Consider the following 22,343-nt stretch of genomic DNA (forward strand, 5'->3'; position numbering starts at 1 on the left):
TCTGTAGCTGAAAGAAATATGGTCACTGAGGGGGGACCTCATTAGGGTATGTTAGTGTAAAGAAACCCTCCAGTCATGACCTTAAAAAAATTATATATGTAAGTCATTACCTATATGTGAGGTTTATCTGGTAATTATTTTCCTCCCTGCTTGCTCCTTGGTTGCTTTTCATCTCAGTTCCATTTGGGCAGATCCGTGACTACAGTTTAGGTACAGGGTCTACTGGAGTCTAAGGTAGTCTGAGACACATCCCCGGTTGCATCATAGGTTCAGAGGTCATAAACACTTATTTAAGCTCCATTCTTATCAGTAAGATAAGAATTGAGGTTAGTGTTTATAAGGTCAGAGATCAGCGACAAAGAGCCCGTCAGCTCCCTGCCTGACTGAGTAGACAGAAAATTCGGAACCAGCTACTAGATAAACTCAAAGCTGTGCAGGAAAAATGGCTCAATATTTTTAATAAGAGACCAATTAGAAAAAATATTTTTAGCTCAAAATGAGTACAAATTTAATAATTAAATAAAATTGACACCAAAGGTGTACATAGCCTTTAAGGTGATGAATGTGTTCTCAAAAGAAGCATGCACCTATAGAAATAGAATATAGAAACTATGTTGCAGGTACTGTATGTTTAGTTTTTCCTCAGGTCATCGGTATGTGCATGATTCAGCCCTGTGTATTAACACATGTGGTGTGTACTCAGCACACAGCACTGGTAATACTGCAGGGGGGAGAGAACGCCTATTAGTATGAGCTCAGTGCCAGACGGGCAGAGCACTGAGCGACGTCAGAGCATGAGGTGACGTTACAGGCAGCCATTTTGCTATTTTCAGTGGTGTTTTGGACTTATACTATACAGAGACACTTGGAAGCTTGTATTTGGGGGACCAGACTTAAAGAATGAATGGCCTTGTTATGTTTACTGACCCTAGAAGCTCCATTTCAGAGTCCTCTATTCAACACAAACTAGGTTTTTAAAGGCATATTAGGGATTTCCAAATAATTGCAATTAGATCTTTTCTTAAAGGGGTTTTGCAGGGGATTTTACATATCCTCAGGACAGGTCATCAATATCTGATTGGCAGGGGTCCGACTCCCGGGACCCCCACAGATCAGCTGTTTGAAAAGCAGACGGTGCTCCATGAGAGCACTGCTTTTTCTTCACTACACTACGTGTCGTATGCCTTGCAGTGGCGGCATGGTGTAATTACAAGTACTCGCTCCACTCAAGTGAATGGAGAGAGTACTTGTAATTACACTGCACTTCTGAGACTATGGGCAGTGTAATGAAGAGGAAGCAGCACTCGCAAGGAGCGCAGCTTTCTCGTCAAACAGCTGATCGGCGTGGGTGCCGGGTGTCTGACCCCCGCCAATCTGATATTGATCACCTATCCTGATGATCGGTTATTAATAAAAAAAACGCAGAAGAACCCATTTAAGGGTCCATTCACACGTCCGTAGTGTATTGATTGCGGATCCCCAATACACCGGGCCTGCACCCCTATAGAAATGCTTATTCTTGTCCGCTATTACGGACAAAAATAGGACATGTTCTATATTTTTTCAGGAGCCGCGCACTGGAAATGCGCGAGTTATTTTAAAATAAAAAATCCAATCTATAATGAAGCCAGCCCAGCAATAAGCTGATCGTTGTGGCACCTCCATCATAAACCCATGGCAATCACCCCTGAGGAAGCCGGATTGCTCCGGCGATACGCGTTGGGCGCTTTCTCATTTTTCCAGGTCCGCTGCACCAGCTGCTTATGTAGGTTTGACCCCTCCATTGTGACTTTATTCAGGTCTGTTTGCATTCTCAGAGGTCTCACCTTATAGTACATTGTCTTAATGCTTTAGATCGATTTATTATATGCTGGTTTCTATTATCTTTGCCTATGGTGGGGCAATTCAGTGGACCTGTATGTGCTGGTTACATAATACCTATTGCATACCACACTTTGTTCTAATTGTATACAATTTTTTAATGTGTCTGTTGGTGTGTCTAATAAACTTTATATACTTTTTATACCGGTTTATTGTCGGATGTGCATTCATGGGGTGGTTCTGGTGACCCTGTCTTGGGTCAAGCTTTATGGTTTCATGCTCTTTCACCGCCCCTTGCACTCCGTATATTACTTGGTGTGCCCCCTAACTTTGTTACTCTCCATGGCAATCACCTGTTATTGCTGGGAAAGACGGAGAAGTGTAGTATAACATACATGGCTGGCATTCAAATGGGTTGTGCCCCTCAGAGCGAGAGCCACTGGGGATCCGAGCAGGGAACCCTACTTCTATGACGTCTATATGACCCGACAGGATCTGATGGGACAACCCCTTTAAGAAAAGAAATGGGGAGAATTTAAAAGAGATCATTGATGCCCATAGCAATCAGTCAGGGCTGCAGTATAACAGCAGTGGCCTGACTGGTTGATCATGCCTTTCTTTTGCTCTAGTTTTTAGCTTATCTCAGTTTCTCCCTGTACGGCCCACACCAAAGTATGAATATGTCAATGAACTAAGGTGAATATGTCAATGAACGAATCTTGCAGCATATTCCATGACCAGGTCACTCTTCTAGTATTACAAAAATACAGTGCATAAATCCTGCAAAGCACATCCATAGGTCATTTATATTTACTTGATGAACTTTAATATTCTGGACCTCTCCTCGGAGCAAAGAAACTTGACTGAGAGCTAAAAGTCTTTTTGTTTGTCAAACTTGTGGATACACTATTCCCCTTTGGATCACCCCTAAAGATGTGGATACCGGCTGTTGAACCTACGCCTTCATTTCCTTCCTCCTGTCAAAGGAGACGCGTTCAGAGCTCGCTGCCGGCGACACGTGCGGGTCTCCCAAGTCATGGAGTCCAGGCTTCACCAGGGTCACACTTACCTCATTAATGTCAACATGACCATAGGGAGGCTTCCGATGGCGGTACATCCAGAAGGCCAGGAGAATGGCCATAGATAAAACGATGATGGGAAGTAGGGAATACACCAGTATGTTCAGCACTGAAGCGGACTGCTGAGTCTTCGGATCAAATGTTTCTACAAGCAAGGTATAAAAACAGAATAAAAACAGGAGCAATAACACAAAGCAACAGCACATACAGAACATTACTTCACAGTATTATCAGTGTAGCTTGGGATTATGTGCCTACTGCTCTGAACAAAAGGCTACCACGCATTTATCCAGACTTTTATTAGCCTTACATATGTAATGTATATAGCAGGTCGTAAACTGCTTCTTCACCTGCTCGGCCGGATTCCAGGTTCACTAGTTACATACAGTACATCTCCGCTCCAGGCCTTGCTGGCATTGCTCTACCATCTGCCAGCGAGCAGCTGCAAAGTGGTAAATGTGGGCAACCTCCCTAAATAAAATGCAACACCAACGGCTTTATGATCCATAGGTCTCATAAAATTAGACTACATTTTATTATTGCAATGCCTTCATGTCGTAGGGTCTATTCTCAGAGCCTGGCATCGGCACTCCATTATGAGTGGTTTCCAGCACTGGACAGAAGAGCTTCCCCGAGCGATGCGTGAGCTGGGTCTTAAATAGGGCTTTCTGCTTCTCTTGATTTATTTCAGTCTGCATTGTGTCTCTGGCATCAGCCCAGCACAAGGGACCTTTAAAACATACAAAGGCTCAAAACAATGCCATGGAAGTTCTACGCTATGAAGAGTCTGGAAAGTAAATCACTCGACAACCCCGATCTCACCCTTACCATGATGCCACAAAACTGCTGTTATCCAGGGGGGAGGGAACGACTGGCCATTTGTTGAAATCTAAGTGAACCGAGAGAACTGGATTTACTGAGCTAGTGAGAGCTTTGCGGGTGAAAAGCACTGACAAAGCAGACATTTATGCTTGCGGATAATACTGCCACCACGCACCCCATACACTCTGTATGACTTAAAGGGGTTGTCTCACTTTAGCAAATGGCATTTATCATGCAGACAAAGATAATACAAGGCACTTACTGATGTATTGTGATTAGGCTTCGGCGAATCGGGCTCAGATTGCTCTATCTGAACCCGATTCGCTTAAAAACTTTGTTTACAATACTCCGTTCCAGTTTGTTCAGTTTTATCCCCATTGACAATGAATGGGGACAAAACCGAAGAGTTGAGTTGGATAGCACAACTCAGATGTGTAAGTAGCCCAACGTCAGACACGAAACAAAGCATGTCTTGCATCAAGATTTGACAGGCCTCAGCGGAGGCCACACATTTAGCGCACTGTGGAGGAGATATTGTAAACAAAGTTTTCAAGCGAATCGGGTTCGGATAGAGCAATCTGAACCCGATTCGCACAAGCCTAATTGCGATTGTCCATAATGCATCCTTTGCTGGCTGGATTCATTTTTCCATCATATTATACACTGCTTGTTTCCATGGTTATGTCCACCCTGCAATCCAGCAGCAATGGTCATGCTTGTACAATGCTGGAAAAAGTGCTAGCCTATGCTCACTCCCACGGTCCCGGGTACATGCTAATGTCTGTAAAGCGCTGCGGAATATAGTAGCGCTATATAGGTGCATAAAATAAATATGAAAAGAGGGAAATTTTAGAGATGAATTTACTAGCCATTTTTTTTATCTTAAGTAAAAATCATGTCAAAATTCAGTCCCCAAACAAAGTACTGGGAAATGTGTTCTACTGTGGTCATCTTCATACTCACATAGCAGCTTACATCTTGCCTGCCAACCTCCCAGATTTCGGCCGATGGTCCCGGGATGGCTGAAGAATGTTCAGATTTCAACTGTATCTGTGTCCTGAGGGCGCGGATACAGTTGAGCACAACGGTGATGCAGGCAGCCGCCAGGCATGATGGATATGCTGCATTTATCAATGTATTCAGTATGACTAAATATGCATGGTATACGTATGCTTTTTTTAAAGGATAACAGTCATGTCAACTGTCAAAAAATCTATTTTAGCATATGTTACTGCTGCATCAGCATTATGCATAAAGCAATCTTTAGTTTCCCCTTAGTTACGGCTGTCTTGAATCCTACAATATGAGGATCTTCTCAAGATGGCTCCTCTGCCAGTTCTCTGAGGCCAAAACTGCTTTTCCTCACTTCCAATACACACATGCTGTAGCCTGCAGCTTCCTGCCAGCCAATCAGATTGGATTACTGAAAGACACGCCTCCTCACTCTGAAGCCTAATGCAGCCATGCAGTGTGAAGGACCGCCCTTCCATCTTCCTAGCCGGAGACAGATGAGCCCTAGTAATGGTCTTTTAAGGGAGCAGTGGAAAGGGACAGGGGACATTAATGAAAGCTGTTATTATAAAAGGTAATTACAGATCATTGACAGACTAACTCAGGTATACATGCCTAGCTCTAATAAACTAGCAAATCAAAAAAATATGACAGTTATCCTTTAACCAAAGAGCATAAACCCGTAGTAAAAGTGCCCAAATATAAACTATAGGTACCATGAAAGTCAGTGGACACGCTCATGGTCAGAGGCCAAGTCATAACTCCAGGCCTTCGTATACTGGTGGACAAATTCATTAATTAGATTTCTTTCCTCGTCAAACTTTTTTTTTTTTTTTCATACTGGTTCCCAGATTATTTTAAGCACCCCAGGTTCCTAAAAACCACTTTAAGAATGATAAGGCAAAGAAGTGTGGGAAAATAGAGGGAGACAATAGGACAGTGTTGGGAAAATTTCCATGGCGTCCAAAGACTGGCCACACCTGGGTACTTCACAAAAACAAAAAAACAGGTGCCCGTATTTTTCTTTCAATGGTCTTGCAAATCTGCTAAAGGTTGCCCGATATGACACATTACTCGCCTGAATACCAGACACTTTCCTTTGTTTGCTGGAGGTCACTTTGAGAATGGCCTCAGCCTGAGAAGTGCTGATGTGCAGTTATTCCCAGCACCACGTATAATGAAAGGCTCTTTGATTCTGTATGGAAAAGTTATTGATTGAATGGCTTTTCTTTGGTGACAAGGTGCCATCTGTTCGCTCCAACAGATCGCATACAGAGGGAGAAAAAAAAAATTAAACCGAAAGCTATGAAAAAGTACAGTTTTTGTCAGAGTGAATTACACGTGCGGGGAACGTGCTGCTCTTTCTTGCATATTCAGGAGGACCCTCACAAGACACAAGAGCCCATCACCTGGGTCCCATTTCTTGCCGAGCTGCAGTTATATATAACCGTGAAGCATTTTTTATGAGCTCCCTGATCACTACAGGGGGTGGTCCTTTGGGTAACGGGAAAAATAAAATATAAAAAATCAGATACAATGCATGATGGATCTTTACATCCGCAACTTTGCTGCAATTTCTGACCTGAGGGTGGTTTCTCATACAGCCTTTATTATATAAAAAATAAAAATAAAAATAAAAATTGAAAAAGTTTTGACGCAATTGTTTTTTTGAGCCAAAGCTAGAAGTGGATCCAGCAGAAGCATCAGTCCTTCCTTTATATTTAACATTCCTTTTGAATCCATTTCAGGATATGGCTCAAAAAAAATAAAAAAATATATAAAATGCATCAAAAAAGAGTGACACAACCCCCCCCAAAAAGGTTCTACAAGCATCAAAGAAGCATTTTATTTATTGTTCCAAACTACCAGGAGTCGCAGCCAATACAATACACACAGCAACAGTCCAGCAGTGAAAAAGTGTCAGCGGTGAATCGGACAGGGCTCGGGAAAGTTAAGCAAGTTTCTGTGCATTAGGTTATGTTAACAGGTTCCTGGTAGTTTGGAACAATAAAAAGAACTAACAAGACAAGTCTCCATGAGCTAAACAGACTGGACTGAACTGTGATAAACTATTAAGACAGGAGACGTCTTGTATCCATCTCTGTGCAGCATTAGGTTGGGTTTCGAGCCTCAGAATGAAAACTGTTATGTGCTCATTGGTTGACAGCAAGCAGAGATCTTAAAGGGGTTCTCTGGGCTTTTAATATTGATAGTCCTAACCTCAGTATCTGAGGAAAGGGATTTAAGGGTCATTATTTCAGAAGACTTAAAGGTAGGCAGACAATGTCATAGAGCAGCAGGAAATGCTAGCAGAATGCTTGGGTGTATAGGGAGAGGCATTACCAGTAGAAAGAGGGAGGTGCTCATGCCGCTCTACAAATCACTAGTGAGACCTCATTTGGAGTATTGTGCGCAGTACTGGAGACCATATCTCCAGAAGGATATTGATACTTTGGAGAGAGAGTTCAGAGAAGAGCTACTAAACTGGTACATGGATTGCAGGATAAAACTTACCAGGAAAGATTAAAGGACCTTAACATGTATAGCTTGGAAGAAAGACGAGACAGAGGGGATATGATAGAAACTGCTAAATACATAAAGGGAATCAACAAGGTAAAAGAGGAGAGAATATTTAAAAGAAGAAAAACTGCTACAAGAGGACATAGTTTTAAATTAGAGGGACAAAGGTTTAAAAGTAATATCAGGAAGTATTACTTTACTGAGAGAGTAGTGGATGTATGGAATAGCCTTCCTGCAGAAGTGGTAGCTGCAAATCCAGTGAAGGAGTTTAAGCATGCATGGGATAGGCATAAGGCCATCCTTCATATAAGATAGGGCCAGGGGCTATCCATAGTATTCAGTATATTGGGCAGACTAGATGGGCCAAATGGTTCTTATCTGCCGACACATTCTATGTTTCTATGACCTATCCTCAGGACAGGTCATCAAAATAAGATCCGCGGAGGTCCGACACCTGGCACCCCCACTGATCAGCTGGATGAAGGGAAAACGCGAGCGTGCGATCTCCCTTCTCTTTTACTGCTCTACTGCTGCTTTGCCATAGGCATAACAGCAGCAAGCAGGAAGAGAGACTGGAAGACGGCACATGCACACTTTTACGCAGACTGACGTTCCCAATAATTGCCAGATCATCAGCAGAGATGAGGGCTACATTTACAAGCAGCAATCACCTCCACTGTATGAGGACAAACGATCACTAGAGCAATCTCTCGTCCCCCTAGAAAATAATTTTTTGCGAGCAGCAGATCTCCGTTTTGATAGCACGAAGTGCTGCACAGAAATGATGACTTTTGGTACTGGCAGGATCACCCGAAGACCATGTACCTTCTTGTTCATCGGGAGATTCCCGGCAACCTTTACACAAGCACACAAATTATCTACAAACGCTCATCCCCAATTACCGATCTGTGTGAAAGGACCCTCATTTTTAGCTTTTGACGTATCGTAGACATACCAAGATAGCACAGCCCCACTCATTCCTATGGTAGGCTCATGAAATCCCAATGGTGCCATCATGTGCCGTATCAAAAGACAGCCACAACTTTACGAGCTTGTATTTGACGCTAGAACTTACCCACATCCGGCAAATGAGTAAATTTCTCGTTACAGTAGTTCCCATCACAACAGCAGAAAAATACTTGTGGGTTCTCTTCCTTCGCTACACACTGAGGTCTAGAAGTAAAAAAGAGAGACCAATAAATATGACATCCAAGGGCATACGCTTTATTTACATGGTTAGTGGAGCCTACAAAAGAAAGGTGGGCTCTTTCATGGCATGGATATGTTCACCACATGGCAGATATGCTGAGGAGGTCAGGGCTGGATTTTGCAGCTGCAGTTTATTACAGTGGCAGCAAAGTGGATGAAACTTTACCCAATCTAATCCACACACTGCAGGGAAAAAAAATTAAAAATCTGTGCCGAGCATCTCAAATTTTTTAGCCGATTTTCACTGCAGATTTCACCCTTTGCAGCCCATAGGCTGAAATCCACAGCAAATTCCTCAACAAATCCACATGTACGGAACAGAAAAAACAGTTTCAAACTATGAAAAGCTGTAAAAATCAAAGAACAAATGTTTTATAAATTATATTATGGCATCGAGGGTCAAAGTTTAATACATAAAGGACTATTGCCATAGCAGGCTGCAGGGATCTATCTGCTGGGACCCACCCAAAACGGTAGTGCGCATGTCTGTCCACCACACCATTAATTTCTAGGGGACTGACAGAGCGCAGTCTCAAGTGAATAAAGCAGGAGACTGACTGAGCGCTGTCTACATCAGCCCCACAGGAGTAAATGAAGTGGTGGACGGACAGGCGCACTACTATTTCATTCAGGGAGCAGACTGTGGGATCCATTTGGTCTCAGGTTTGCGGTGGGTTCCAACAGTCGGACCCCTGCTGTCTGATATCCATCACCTATCCTGTGGATAAGTGACAAATAATTTTTGAGGGATAACCCCTTTAAAAGTGTGTTTTTGATTCAGATAGTTCACATTTGGATGTCCCTTAGCCCACCAAGTTTCTATGGGACTGACAGAGCGCTGTCTGCATCAGCCCCACAGAAGGGAATGAAGTGATGGACAGACATGCACGCTACCACTTCATGCAGAGACGGGAATCGGGAACTGCTTGTTCTTGGGATTGGGGGGATCCCAGCAGTCAGGCAGCCTGCGATCTGACATTTTGTGGGATAGGCCCTTTATCAAAGAGGCAGGGCAGGAAACAACTAAGGATTGTAGTGTGAGGGGTCGGTTTTCCACGAGACTGGAGTTCCTTTTTCGGGGATTACAGATTTATACACAACACATTGAGTTCAATATGAACTGTATAAATCCATACACAATTTGCTCTTCCTAGCATTGGCTGCATGCAATCAGAATTATATTCTGAGAACCAGGGCTTTCCTATGCAGATACAAAAAAAATAATAATCAAGAGCGATTCTTTGTCTACACTGACACGAGTTGCACGAAATTTCATATAATGTTTGTCAATGAGGTTTCAAAACATCCAGACGTTTCGGATCTTGTACCGCAAGTTGCTTGCGACTGGCATTAAAATCGATGGCGGAAAAGTTGTTGACTTGCAACGCCCGGCACAAAATACAACATGTCTGGATTTTTTGCGACATCATTAACATTACGTTTTCACAGCCAAATCACCATTCTGAAACAGTCGCATGACCGCAAGGTGCAGATCAGTCTTTTGTGTCACACAACTTTTCTGTGTCAAAATTTTGCAGTGTAGCCTTAACCGTAAAATAAAAAGGAAATGGTGAACATTAGCTTAAAGCGGTTCTTCACTTTGTTTAAACTGATGATCTATCCTCTGGATAGATCATCAGCATCCGATCGGCAGCGGTCCGACACCCGGGACCCTTGCTGATCAGCTGTTTGAGAAGGCAGCGGCGCTCCAGCAGCAGCACCATCACTGGCCTGGGCGCGGCTAGGCTCCGTTCCCTTGAATGGAGCTTAGCCCCACCCAGGCCAGTTGATACAAGTGGTGACGTCACTCGGCCAGCGGTAAACAGTGAGAAGGCCGCAGCGCTGCTGGAGCGCCGCTGCCTTCTCAAACGGCTGATCGGCGGGGGTCCCGGGTGTCGGATCCCTGCCAATCAGATGCTGATGATCTATCCAGAAGTGCAGAACCCCTTTAAATAAGGGCCTAGTACATTTATCAGAGATCTCAGAGGGACTGTGTTTTAGTATGGGGCATTAGCGTACGTGTCTCTGGTTCTGAGGAATCTGGGATAATGTAATTCCGGAATTCCACTGTCCACTAAACAGGGCTGTATAATGCAGTAGCTATGTGGCCTGGCATTTCCACGGTTGGACGAATGATGGACCAGCGCAGGCCTTTCATCTACAAACATCTATGCAGATGCAGTATATAGCACATCATCCAAGTGAACAATCCCATCCAAAGAACCGGTCTACAATGACTCCTGCGGTTCCTGGCCTCTATACAGGATCATTATGTGAAGTACATTTCGTTTTGATCCCGTTTTAACTGATGGCAGATACGTCGTTATTGTGCAGGACAAAAACTTCAGTCACAGCAATCCTTATCTCACTGGCAGCACATGTGAGTGACCTGCATCTCACAGGATCCCAGACAAATTCCCTTCTTCATGATCACGACACTTACCCGGGTGGTTATAAATTTAGCAATAGCAAATTTCAAGCTTTAGTCGTTAAAAATAAATAAATACACTAAGTACATAATGAGCTGAAATATGTAGATTACTGATTTAAGCCGGTCATACACATTAGATCAAAATTGTATGAACTTGCCTGTATTGGGGCCTACTGGCTGGGGTTGTTTTGAGCATGTGGGATTTCAACATGCATGATTCTTTGCTACAGCGAGAGGTGTTCTGCTAGCAGGTTAGTCACCCTTTTCACACTCGAATAAATAAGAACGCTAGTCTAGTGATAAGGGAGTTGGGAAGGAAATCGGTTAAAAGAGAATTTGGATTGTTTCACATTTGCGTTTGCCGATCTGGCAGGCTGTTCCAGCCGGGAGCAGCCTGCCAGATCCAGCATTGCCAAAAGCTACTGGAATGCTGTCCAGCCTCATTACCTATAATGGGGTCTGGTGGTAATCCAGGCAATATGCAGAGAATTGGCCGGGCAAATACTACTGCATGCAGCAGTTTTTGTCCGGCTGATTCTCGGCATTCTGTGCCGGAACAGGGTGCCGACAGTGTGAAACAAGCCTTAGAAGCCTTATTATGAAAGAGATGAACACATTGCATTCATATAGAAGGTGGCCTTCTTAAGTAGATGCTGTCAACTCTATCTTGAAATAGATGGGGTTGTAACTTTTTGTCAATTTGTTTCTCTCCTTATTTCTTCATCTTAAAGCCTGAGTTTTCAAAAAAGGCTTTCATAACGGCTGTGCTTCTTTTAACAATCATAACTGTGAAGGAATAGTTATGTCTGGGTTTCCCTAGTCTTTTTCAACTGCACAGCTAGATGCATTTCACTCAGAAGTAGTGGGTGTCTCCTTTCTGCTAGTATTGTATGCAGTGACGTCACTTCCCTTAGTTCCCGCTATGTCTGTTTTCTTCTAGGGAGCTCAGAAAGCTGATAAGGGATAACTCACACTTACAGAAAAGCAGGAGGCTCCTGTGATGTTTAGAAGCAGTGTAGAAGAGTAGTTTTATCAGGATCTCAGTTAGCTCTGACATGGCCCCAGGTCCTCTCAGCCAACTTCTGAGTCTCTGTTAACCAGTAACAGATCTTAGGGTACTTTAATACTAGCGTTGTTCGGATCCGGCAAGCAGTTCCGGCAATATGGTGTTTCCGGATCTGAATGCTGAGGAATACGTAATTTTCGATCAGGCCTATCTCAGCCCTACTGCTATGTACAGAGCATCATTCATTCTTATGTGTAGTTGGTGCAGGACAGTTAAAGCATGCTTGTATAAATTATGGCTGCCTCTAATAAACTGCATGAATGTGTCCACGAGCGTACATTGTGACAACGCTGTTTTAGCAAAAAAATCCTCACTCAACAAGAAGAGGTCATGTTTATGGTAGACTCTAGAGATCAGCTGTCAGAAACACAGGTACCAGGCTTCCAGGGAGATTTATTGATCGAGTCATGTGGTTTTCAGCATAGCATGTAAGGCGACGAGATTTTTATTTTTATTTTATAGAAGTGTCACGGGGGAGGACGCAACTTCAAATCTCATAAAATACCTGATAATCTGCTGTGAAATAGAGGGAATCGCACTTCAAAATGCAGTTCAGAAGGCTTTAAAGGGACCTGGTCGCTGAAGTATATCCAGCTCTGGAATACGTTACGATTACTGTATTTCACACCTTCAAAGCTATATTCACACTGAATGAAGGCGCTGTGATGGTGGTGGTACATAACACTGGGAGGAAAGAGCTCTGTAAAGCAAAAAAGTGCTAAAAACCCCAGCTCAGGGCGTTACAGGATGAAGGGAGGAAGCTTTGTCGTACCATTCTCCATCCATAGAATTCACAGCTGGTTCAACTACTGGTTGTGATATTTTTTTTGTAGGATTAGGCACGTTGAAATACAACTGCCCGATTCTTCTTTCCCTTGACATCTATGTATTGCCACCTTAAAGTGTCACTGTGCTTTACAAATATGGTACTAAAAAGGTCCACAATGGACGTAGACATTCTTCGGCCACCACCATCGATAGAATATGCCATAAAATGTCCAATAGGTACAAGTCGCCTCTGCCGCTCACTCTTATGTGTCTTCAACGGGCCCCAGACTGAATGGAGAAACAAGCCACACATGCAGCCACCCCTCCATTCACCGCAATGGACTTCCGAAAGTAGCTGAGTGCTGACTTCGTTATTTTGGAAGGCCCGTAGTGGTGAATGGAGGGGTGACAAGCTCTTGCGTGGCTTGGTCTCCATTCACTGCTATGTTTTCGGAAGTCTCAAAGCAGTAAATGGAGAGGCCATGATGTTGAGATAGGAGCTGGTCCCAGAGGTGGGACCCACACCTATTGGACATATCCTATCAATAGACCATAAATGTCCCAGATCAGGCAACCCGATTAAGTCATTTCTCTTGATCCAGTCATAGATTATTAGAACTTGGTTGCCAACTTAATGTCCTGATAATACTTCTTGAATTCGGCCAGTCAATTTTAAGAGGCCATCAGAGAATGACTATTGATGACCTATTTTCTGGATAGGTCATCAATATCAGATCGGCAGAAGCCCGACTCTTGGGAACCCTGCCAATCAGCTGTTAGAAGAGGCATATGAAGAAATCTGTTATCAAAGTTCAGCCTCCTTCAAAATTGGATGTAAAAAAACTGGGGTGCAATAAAGCGATTGTTATTCAATTTTTAGTGCCATATTGTACCCATTTATGTTTTTTAACTTAGATACTTTATTATATTATTATATTTATAATAAATTAATAATCTGTAATATGGTGGTGTGAATAAGCCCTTTGGAGGTTAAGCTTCATGCAAGAAAACAAGATTGGGGAAAAAATGATGGTTCTATGTGATGTCATTTTTCTTCCCTCTTTTCACATTGGTGGAGGGGGGAGCCCGAAATGGGGGCGTGGTCCATAATACCAGTTTGTTACTTGATGTAGCAATAAATTAATAGCAGTAAGACATTTAGCCGCTGTTGTCTGCAACCTACCTGTCATAGCAGTTGAAGTCATCTAACCAACATCCTTTCTTCACAAGTTCGATGAAGCCAGAATTATTCCTCCAAGATGCATAGCAGTGAAGGCGTTTATCCTTCTCGCCATCACACCTCTCCACACCGCTCTGGTTCGTTTTTTCAGTCTCCCAGTTGACATTATAATAAATGCATTCCCGAGGGTCCTCCTCATTGTGACCAGACCCTGAAAAGGAAGATCAGCATGGAGTTATAAACCTGCTGCTGGGTGCAATTACTTTTGTATGCACTTTATCTTTCAGACAGCCCACAAACTATTCCCTATAACAATTTGCATTGCAGACAGAGGGCCCCGTGGCAATGAAGAAAACCTGCATCAAACCAATAACGGAACGGCTTCACTTGTGACAAGAGAACTGCTCTTCCATTAACCTATGGAAACATTGCAAAACACTTCAAACAGTAATGCCCAGAGCGTAATAATAATAATAGCTCCAGGTATGCACTTTTATCAGCGACCAATGGAAACAATTGGAAAGGAAATCCTTTAAGTATTCTTTTCTTGTGAATATAATATAAAATATAATAATGTTTCTTGGAAAGTGAAAAAAAAAAAAAAAGTTTAAAGTGCAAGTTAAAAATGGAAACAGCCAGACTTGACCTTCCGATGCAGGGGGATTGCTTCAAAAGTGAAAAAAAATATTTTACTGCATAAAAGTCTGTGCAGAAAAAAAAATAAAACCTTACTGTTGTATAGCCAGTGGCGTGAAACTGGAATGTCTGGTTCGCCTGAAATCAAACGGTTGTGTCTAGTACCAACTATGGCTCAATACTGAAAATCTCTCAAAAGTGTCTTGAAAAAAAAAAAAAGATTCTATTCTCCTCCTGGAGGTAGACTGAAATGATCCGATACACAACAGGCCGACTCATTAAATAATTTACAAAATGTATTTGGTTTTACAAAATGTATTTAAAAAAAAAAAATAATAATTTAAAAAATTGTTGGTGATTTTTTTTATTTGCCATGTAGATATAAATAATCCTGCAGTTTTCACACTGGCCACTAAGGCTACTTTCACACTAGCGTTAAAGTTTTCCGGTATTGAGTTCAGTCATAGGGGCTCAATACCAGAAACAAATGCAGGCATGTTCAACCTCCGGTCCTCCAGCTGTTGTAAAACTACAACTCCCACAATTGACTGCTGTAGGCCGATAGCTGTAGTTTGTTCAGGCATGCTGGGAGTTGTAGTTTTGCAATAGCTGGAGGGCCGCAGGTTGAGCATGCCTGTCCTAATGCATTGTAAATGGAAAGAAATCCGTTCAGTATGCATCAGGATGTCTTCCGTTCTGTCCCTTAGGGCTCATGCCGTGTGCTGGCTGTTCCATGCATTGGGGACCGCAATTTGCAGTCCCCAATGCACGGCAACATCAGTGCGGCGGCCACAGACAGATCCAGACCCATTCAACTAGAATAGGTCCGTAATCTGTCCGCAGCGCAAAAAAGTAGTGCATGCACTACTTTTTTGTGGTGCGGAGGCACTGACAGAAAACCCACGGAAGCACTGCGTAGTGCTTCCGTGGGCTTCCATTCCACATCTCCCGGATTGTGGAGCCATTAAAGTGAATGGGTCCGCGATCTGTGATGCACACGGCCAATGCATGTGTATTGCGGACCCGCCGTATGCGGTCTTGTGCATGAGCTCTTTTACTGTATTTGGCCGGAGAAAATACCGCAGCATGCTGCGGTATTTTCTCCGGCCAAAATTCCAGAACACTTGACAGATTGATGGATCCAGCATTAATTTCCATTGAAATGTACGAATGCTGGATCCGGTACCAAGTGTTCATGAAATTGCCATGTTGACGGATCCGATTTCTTGTCTGCACATGCACCGACCTTTAAAAATGTGAAAAAAATAAATACTGGATCCTTTTTTCCGGTTGACACCAGAGAGATGGATCCGGTATCGCAATGCATTTGTCAGACGGATCTGGATCAGGAAACAAATTATATCCGGTTTTTTTACATACGGATTTCCGGATCCAACAGGCAGTTCCGGCAATGGAGAGCATTAACTAGCATACAGAATGCTAAGTAAAACAGGGCTGGAGGGGTTAAAAATAATAAAAATCATTTAACTCACCTTAATCCACTTGCTCGCGATGCCCGGCATCTCCGTCTGACTCTTTTACTGTATAGGACCTGTGGAGAGCATTAACTATAGTATAAGGACCTGGGATGACGTCACTCCGGTCATCACATGGTACGTCACATGATCTTTTACCATGGTGATTCACCATGGTAAAAGATCATGTGACGTACCATGTGATGACCGGAGTGACGTCATCCCAGGTCCTTAAACTATAGTTAATGCTCTCCACAGGTCCTATACAGTAAAAGAGTCAGACGGAGATGCCGGGCATCGCGAGCAAGTGGATTAAGGTGAGTTAAATGATTTTTATTTTTTTTAACCCCTCCAGCCCTGTTTTACTTAGCATTCTGTATTCAGAATGCTATTATTTTCCCTTATAACCATGTTATAAGGGAAAATAATACTATTTACAGAACACCGATCCCAAGCCCGAACTTCTGTGAAGAAGTTCGGGTTTGGGTACCAAACACGCGTGATTTTTCTCACGCGAGTGCAAAACGCATTACAATGTTTTGCACTCGCGCGGAAAAATCGCGCAACGCACCCGCACATTTTTCCGCAACGCCCGTGTGAAAGAGGCCTAAGCCTATTACTAGGTCAACATTTCCTGTTCTCTAGAGATCACTTCTCAGCAGTCATATGGTTATCAGCATAGGCAGGATTACAATAGAAAATAAAGACCTTAAAATCGATAAAACAGGAAGTACAGTCCCCATCCCTGTACAATGACTGAGTAGGTCTAGAAAACACTTCCACAGAATTCAATAAAAATCTCTGTCTACTGCTGAATATGGTCCATGAACATTTATTTTCAGAAGCACAGGTATAAAAAAAAAAAAAAAAAGTGCCGCTATGCCACAGTGTTTGTTCTGGCACCAAATATGCCAATTAGCCCTATGGTATCAGTACAGGACAGATGAGACCTCAGCTCTCCTCAGTGTCTCCTTCTCCAATCGCAGTGGACCGCTTCACAGCCAGGGAGAAGACAATCTGTTCTCGTTGGATTTGGTAAATGTCACAAGAAAAAAAAAAAAAAAAAAAAAGAAAGAAAAAGGCTATGAAAGCGACACAAATGTAAAAGGTCCTCTTTAATTAGTAAGGGAAAAAAAGCACAACAAGGCCTTGATATGTTCCAAATTCCTGGAGTAAAGATGGTACCTGGTTCCTCTGGCCCTTACCTTGCTACCAAACTTCCAAACTACCTTGCAACCCATTCCAAACAGTGACGCCACATACTGAGTATTCATGTAGGGAAGTAGCCCACAAACTCTTCTTCAATACCTAGAACCCCTCATCACAAAGTCCTTATTACCACCATATAGACAAAACGCTAACTGCACAGAAAAGAAATCATAAATGACAAGTGGAGTGACAGAGAAAAATCTATCTGATGCAGTGTCTTTATTCTTAGTACCTCAGTGGTGTTGACAGCCCTTCGCCAGGTCCGTCAGATTATAAAAACATTATTGAATGAGCTTTAGGTTATGTCAAATTACCACTGCTAATTTCATCAATTTCAGTCTTAGCGATTTTCGAATATAAATTAGCACATAGCAATCTTTAAAGGGTTATTCCAGTTGGTGCTGAAACCATTACTCGACACAATATATATTTTTTGCATCGATGATTCGTTGGTGCCATGTGACCACAGAGCTTGCCATTACTCACACTCCGTGGTCACCCGCCTACCCACACAGCGCTGTACTGGATCCTGACATACACACAGTCAGGACATTTTAGTTCACTAGGGCTGCGGCTGGGCACTGATGGCTAGGAGGAGGAGTGGGGGAACTGATGGCAGTGGGGGCAGCTGGTGGCACTGGGAGGTGGTGGCATTGGGAGGGGAAGCAACTGATGACATGGGGAAGCTGGTGACATTGGAGGAGGGGGAACTGGTGGCACTGGAGGGGAAACTGGAGGGGGGCTAATGGCACAAGGGAGGGGGAACTGACGAGTTTTTATAGAAAACGTTCTTTTAATTTGTTTTCTTCTCATTAGAGTACTCGGTTAATCGTTAGATTAATGGGTAGAATACTTGATTACTAAAATAAATCAATAGCTGCAGCTCTAATTCCAGTCCCCATTTAAAAAAAAAAATGTATTTGCCTATATAATAGGGGATGTTTTACAATTTTCTAACATACATGCATTTAACATCATGCAGACATAGCTTTCTTATATCAGATGGTTGACCACTATATGAAGTAGAATGGTATGGCCCATGTATCACTCCTGTGTAATGCATTCAATGCCAAACTCTTCACATCACATAATCCCTGACATTCAGTAAGCAGCAGCGTTACAGTGGAAGATGCCCGCAGCAGACCTCAAGAGCCACAAAGACATCCTACACCAGATGGTAAAATGTGTGGATGTGGATTGATATATATAGAACTAGAAAAGCTACCATTTCTGGGGAAATTGTGTGAAGTGTTCTTGCCTCCACCAGTAGTCTACAACTGGAGTGGGCGGAGTAACTGTGGAAAGGTTGGACTGGGCATAGTAACTTTATGGAGTGGGCAGAGTAACTTTATGGACTGGGCAGAGTAACTTTATGGACTGGGCAGAGTAACTGTGTGGAGTGTTTGGCGTGAGTAAAGATAGTAAACATTACACTAACCAATTGATTGATCAAATTTTAAAAGTGCACATGGCAAGCTTGATAGACTGAGAAATGCATTTCAACTTGTATTTATATAGCACATTTAATTGCAATGTTGTTGCCCAAAGTGCTTCACAGTTACATTAAAACATACATTTATAAAAACATTAGCAGCCGATTTGTCTAGGTGGGCTTGAGAATGAGGGAGTGGCGGCAGTTGAGAAATCAGGTCCCGAGTTTTCAGCTCCCGCTCTAGTTTTGAACATTCCGCCATTCATTTCTATGGGACCAATTTCCCCACAAAAACGCTGATATGTCGTGAACCATTCAGCGAAACAATCCACAAAGTAATAGCAATTTAGTATATTACTGTCTGACTAAACCCTCACACTGATGTTAAAAATGACATGTTAAGGACATACCTGAGCCCGCACACCACGCCAAGGTTTCTCAAGTGGCACGGGACCTAACGCTAAACCTACCTGTACCGTATGGGTAGTACGGGGAGCCAGTGGGTAAATTACAGCAGCGTAAGGTCCGACTCACAGCAAACAGCTCCCAGTTCCCTCCAGTGTGACTAACCACACTTGTGGTCTGCTGCGGGCATCCTCCACTGTATGCAGTTTTTTTGCTGGGGATCGCCCTTCCTAACGGGTCACAAGCGCAGGATCTGCTCCCCCGAGCATAAATGCACAACTGCATTTGTTGTTAATCAAGTTTAATGTTAAAAAGCAAACAGATCTGTTTCTATACAGACATTGAAAGACCTGATGCTGCAGGTACTAATACCGTATATACTGTATGTTCTGCTCCCCAATACATTATTAATCACCTGTTAGATACCTGGGCAGTTAACTGAAAGCCAGGTCACAAGGTATTTGTGAGGATCACATCCAGTTCTCCTATGGATGCATTTTACAGGACTAAAATGGGCCATGCCATTTTTTCCCATTATGGGGAGACTATAATAAAGGTCTACAAGCAACTTGTTCCAAATCCTATTGTCTACATAAAGAAATTCATTTTAATGTTCCTGTTGTGACTTGGTTCATGTGTTGCTACATAGAGAAAACTAACACATCCAATTCTGAGTAATTTACCCAGGTATGGGAAGCACGGACATAGCGTCTCATGAACATGGCTGAAGACCCATTTAGAAATGTATGGTTGATAGCGTACATCTGATTTTACAGGGAGGAACACTGGTTTTAGTCAGGCAATGATGCCTCGAAACACAAGGCAGGATTCGCATAGGATGTAGACAACCAAGGGAAAAAAAAAGGAATGTAAGCAATTTAACAACCCCTAATCTAAAAATCATTCCATCTCTGGTTGAACAAAAAGTAGTCCTCAGAGGTTAGAAGAGCAACATTTGAGGTCCACATGGTGAATGTCCCATCACCACGTGTGTTATGTATATGAACTGAAACAATATAGTCCTCTGTTTAAGTGTTTCTACCGGATTCAAAACCTCAGGCTACAGAACATAAACCTTCATTTATTTCAGCAGGTTCTTTTTTTTTTCCTTGTCTCATAAAATTGTAAACTCTTTATTACTAAGGTGGGGGAAAAAAAACCCTCTTAAAAGATTTCTGTACAACTGGAAACCAACTGTGTATAATTTATGCAATGTATAAAAAGGAACCTCTCGGTGAAAATGAACGAATGCGTATAGCTCATCGCCTAGACCTCACATGGCGCTAAGCTGGCCCATTACTCCTCGTGTCCTGGATTTGAAGTGAAACATAAGTTTTATGCCATCTTAGAGACCCTCAAGTTTCATGAGAAAACACACAGAGTGAATGCTTCCTGGAATCATGAAGAGGATTCAGAGCTCAAGTTTGTGTCTAGAAAGAGGGAAAACAACAACTTGTACAAAGCGAGCATCATACAAAGGAAAGGCAATAGTAATAGTCTGCCATTGTGTTTTTAAAGGTATGTCTGATTCTTAAGAGTAGAATGGAAAAAATAGGTCATATCCTTTAAAGTCAAGTAGAACAAAAATAACTATACTATACACAACAATACTGCAGAGCAAACAACTGGTAATGAGGGGAGAGTGTACCCTATAAAAAGAACAAACTTCATCAAAACAGAATAATAAGATACCTATGACAGAGGTCCTCAAATTATACACTCCATTCACAAACACTTCTCCCATTTTAGGTAGTGGGTGCATATTTGAAACATATGATCAAAACAGAATCTCCGAGCACAAAAGAACAACACAGAAATCTACCAAAAAGTTAAATCTGCAGAAACCAAATGCGTTTGGAAAGGGATAAAAACTGTAATGGAGACCAGCTCCTTTCTTTTACTTCCTTAAAGTGAGTCGGTCAGCAGTATGCAAAACAGTCGACAGCACTCGGCAGAGGCCGCTGAGAGCAGAATAAACATACTGTCACGGACTTGCCGAGACATACGGACGTCCTGACGACACTGAGTGGCAGGAGATCTGTGAGACTGGCAACACGTCGTTTGATCCAACAGGTTTTCCTTGTGGATCAATAGGTGTCTGTTGTTTCTGGTAATGGCCACACCGCTTGCCTCCAGGTGTTAGTTATGTGGTCATTTAACCTTCCTTGTTTATAGCCGCTTCTCCCACTATGCTGTGCGTTTTATAGCTTCTGTGCCTGTGGATTGTTTGTGGTTGGATCTTGGCTGAGTTCCTGGCACTTCCATAGCCTCTTTGAAGTTAAGGCTACTTTCACACTAGCGTTCGGAGCGGATCTGTCTGATGTTTCATCAGACGGATCCGCTCCGATAATGCAGACGTTTGCATCCGTTCAGAACGGATCCGTCTGCATTATTACTTAGAAAATTTTCTAAGTCTGAAAGTAGCCTGAGCGGATCCGTTCAGACTTTACATTGAAAGTCAATGGGGAATGGATCCGCTTGAAGATTGAGCCATATAGTGTCATCTTCAAGCGGATCCGTCCCCATTGACTTCCATTATAAGTCTGGACGGATCCGCTCGCCTCCGCACGGCCAGGCGGACACCCGAACGCTGCAAGCAGTGTTCAGGTGTCCGCTCACTGAGCGGAGCGGAGGCTGAGCGCTGGCAGGCGGATGCATTCTCAGCGGATCCGCCTCCACTGAGAATGCATTAGGGCCGGACGGCTGCGTTCAGGACCGCTCGTGAGCCCCTTCAAACGGAGCTCACGAGCGGACACCTGAACGCAGGTGTGAAAGTAGCCCAAGTCTTTCCTTTCCCTTTTGTATTTTGTTTGGGTTCTGTATGTTGCATTTCCCTATTGTTTGTATTAGGCCTGAAGTAGACTCCTGTTCGTCCTTACTTTTGAAGGAACAGGTAGTCTTGTCCCTGCCATTGGTACCAGGGTCCTATAGGGCTAGACAGGACTCTAGGAATTCCTGCGTATGAGCTCGCCTACCTTTGGAGTCTGTTCATACTGGTAGTCAGTCATTATTTTTGTTAGGGTTTTCACTAGAAGGTGTCAGTCTTCCTTCCCTAGTTCTCAGGCCCGATTCCCCGTTTCCCTCTTCCCTCCTATGCTCGGTTTCCCTCCCACACCGTTGAGCTTCTAGTATCAGGAGTAGTGTGAATATGAAGTTTTATTCTGTCAAGCACTGCTGCTGCAAGTGTCCAGTAGGTGAAACTTCACAGTGAAGTGCTCAGTGCCTTAAACAACTTCCCAGTCCCTCATCTCTACTGGAACAGAGACATGACCCTTCCCC

At 43.1% G+C, this 22,343-nt stretch overlaps 1 protein-coding gene across 1 annotated transcript in view; it reads right to left on the reverse strand.

Moving 5' to 3' along the window:
• The window catches only part of ACVR2B (activin A receptor type 2B), a 171,877-nt gene that overhangs the window by 35,497 nt on the left and 114,037 nt on the right, over positions 1-22,343 (reverse strand). Inside the window, exons 2-4 of the mRNA XM_040433872.1 lie at positions 13,911-14,118; positions 8,329-8,426; positions 2,891-3,045 (exon numbers count right to left, since the gene is read on the reverse strand). Coding sequence (XP_040289806.1) covers positions 2,891-3,045; positions 8,329-8,426; positions 13,911-14,118 — 461 coding nt within the window. The remainder of the gene's footprint in view (positions 1-2,890; positions 3,046-8,328; positions 8,427-13,910; positions 14,119-22,343) is intronic.

This window comes from Bufo bufo, chromosome 5 (assembly GCF_905171765.1).
Source record: "Bufo bufo chromosome 5, aBufBuf1.1, whole genome shotgun sequence".
In the NCBI taxonomy this organism is placed as follows: Eukaryota; Metazoa; Chordata; class Amphibia; order Anura; family Bufonidae; genus Bufo; species Bufo bufo.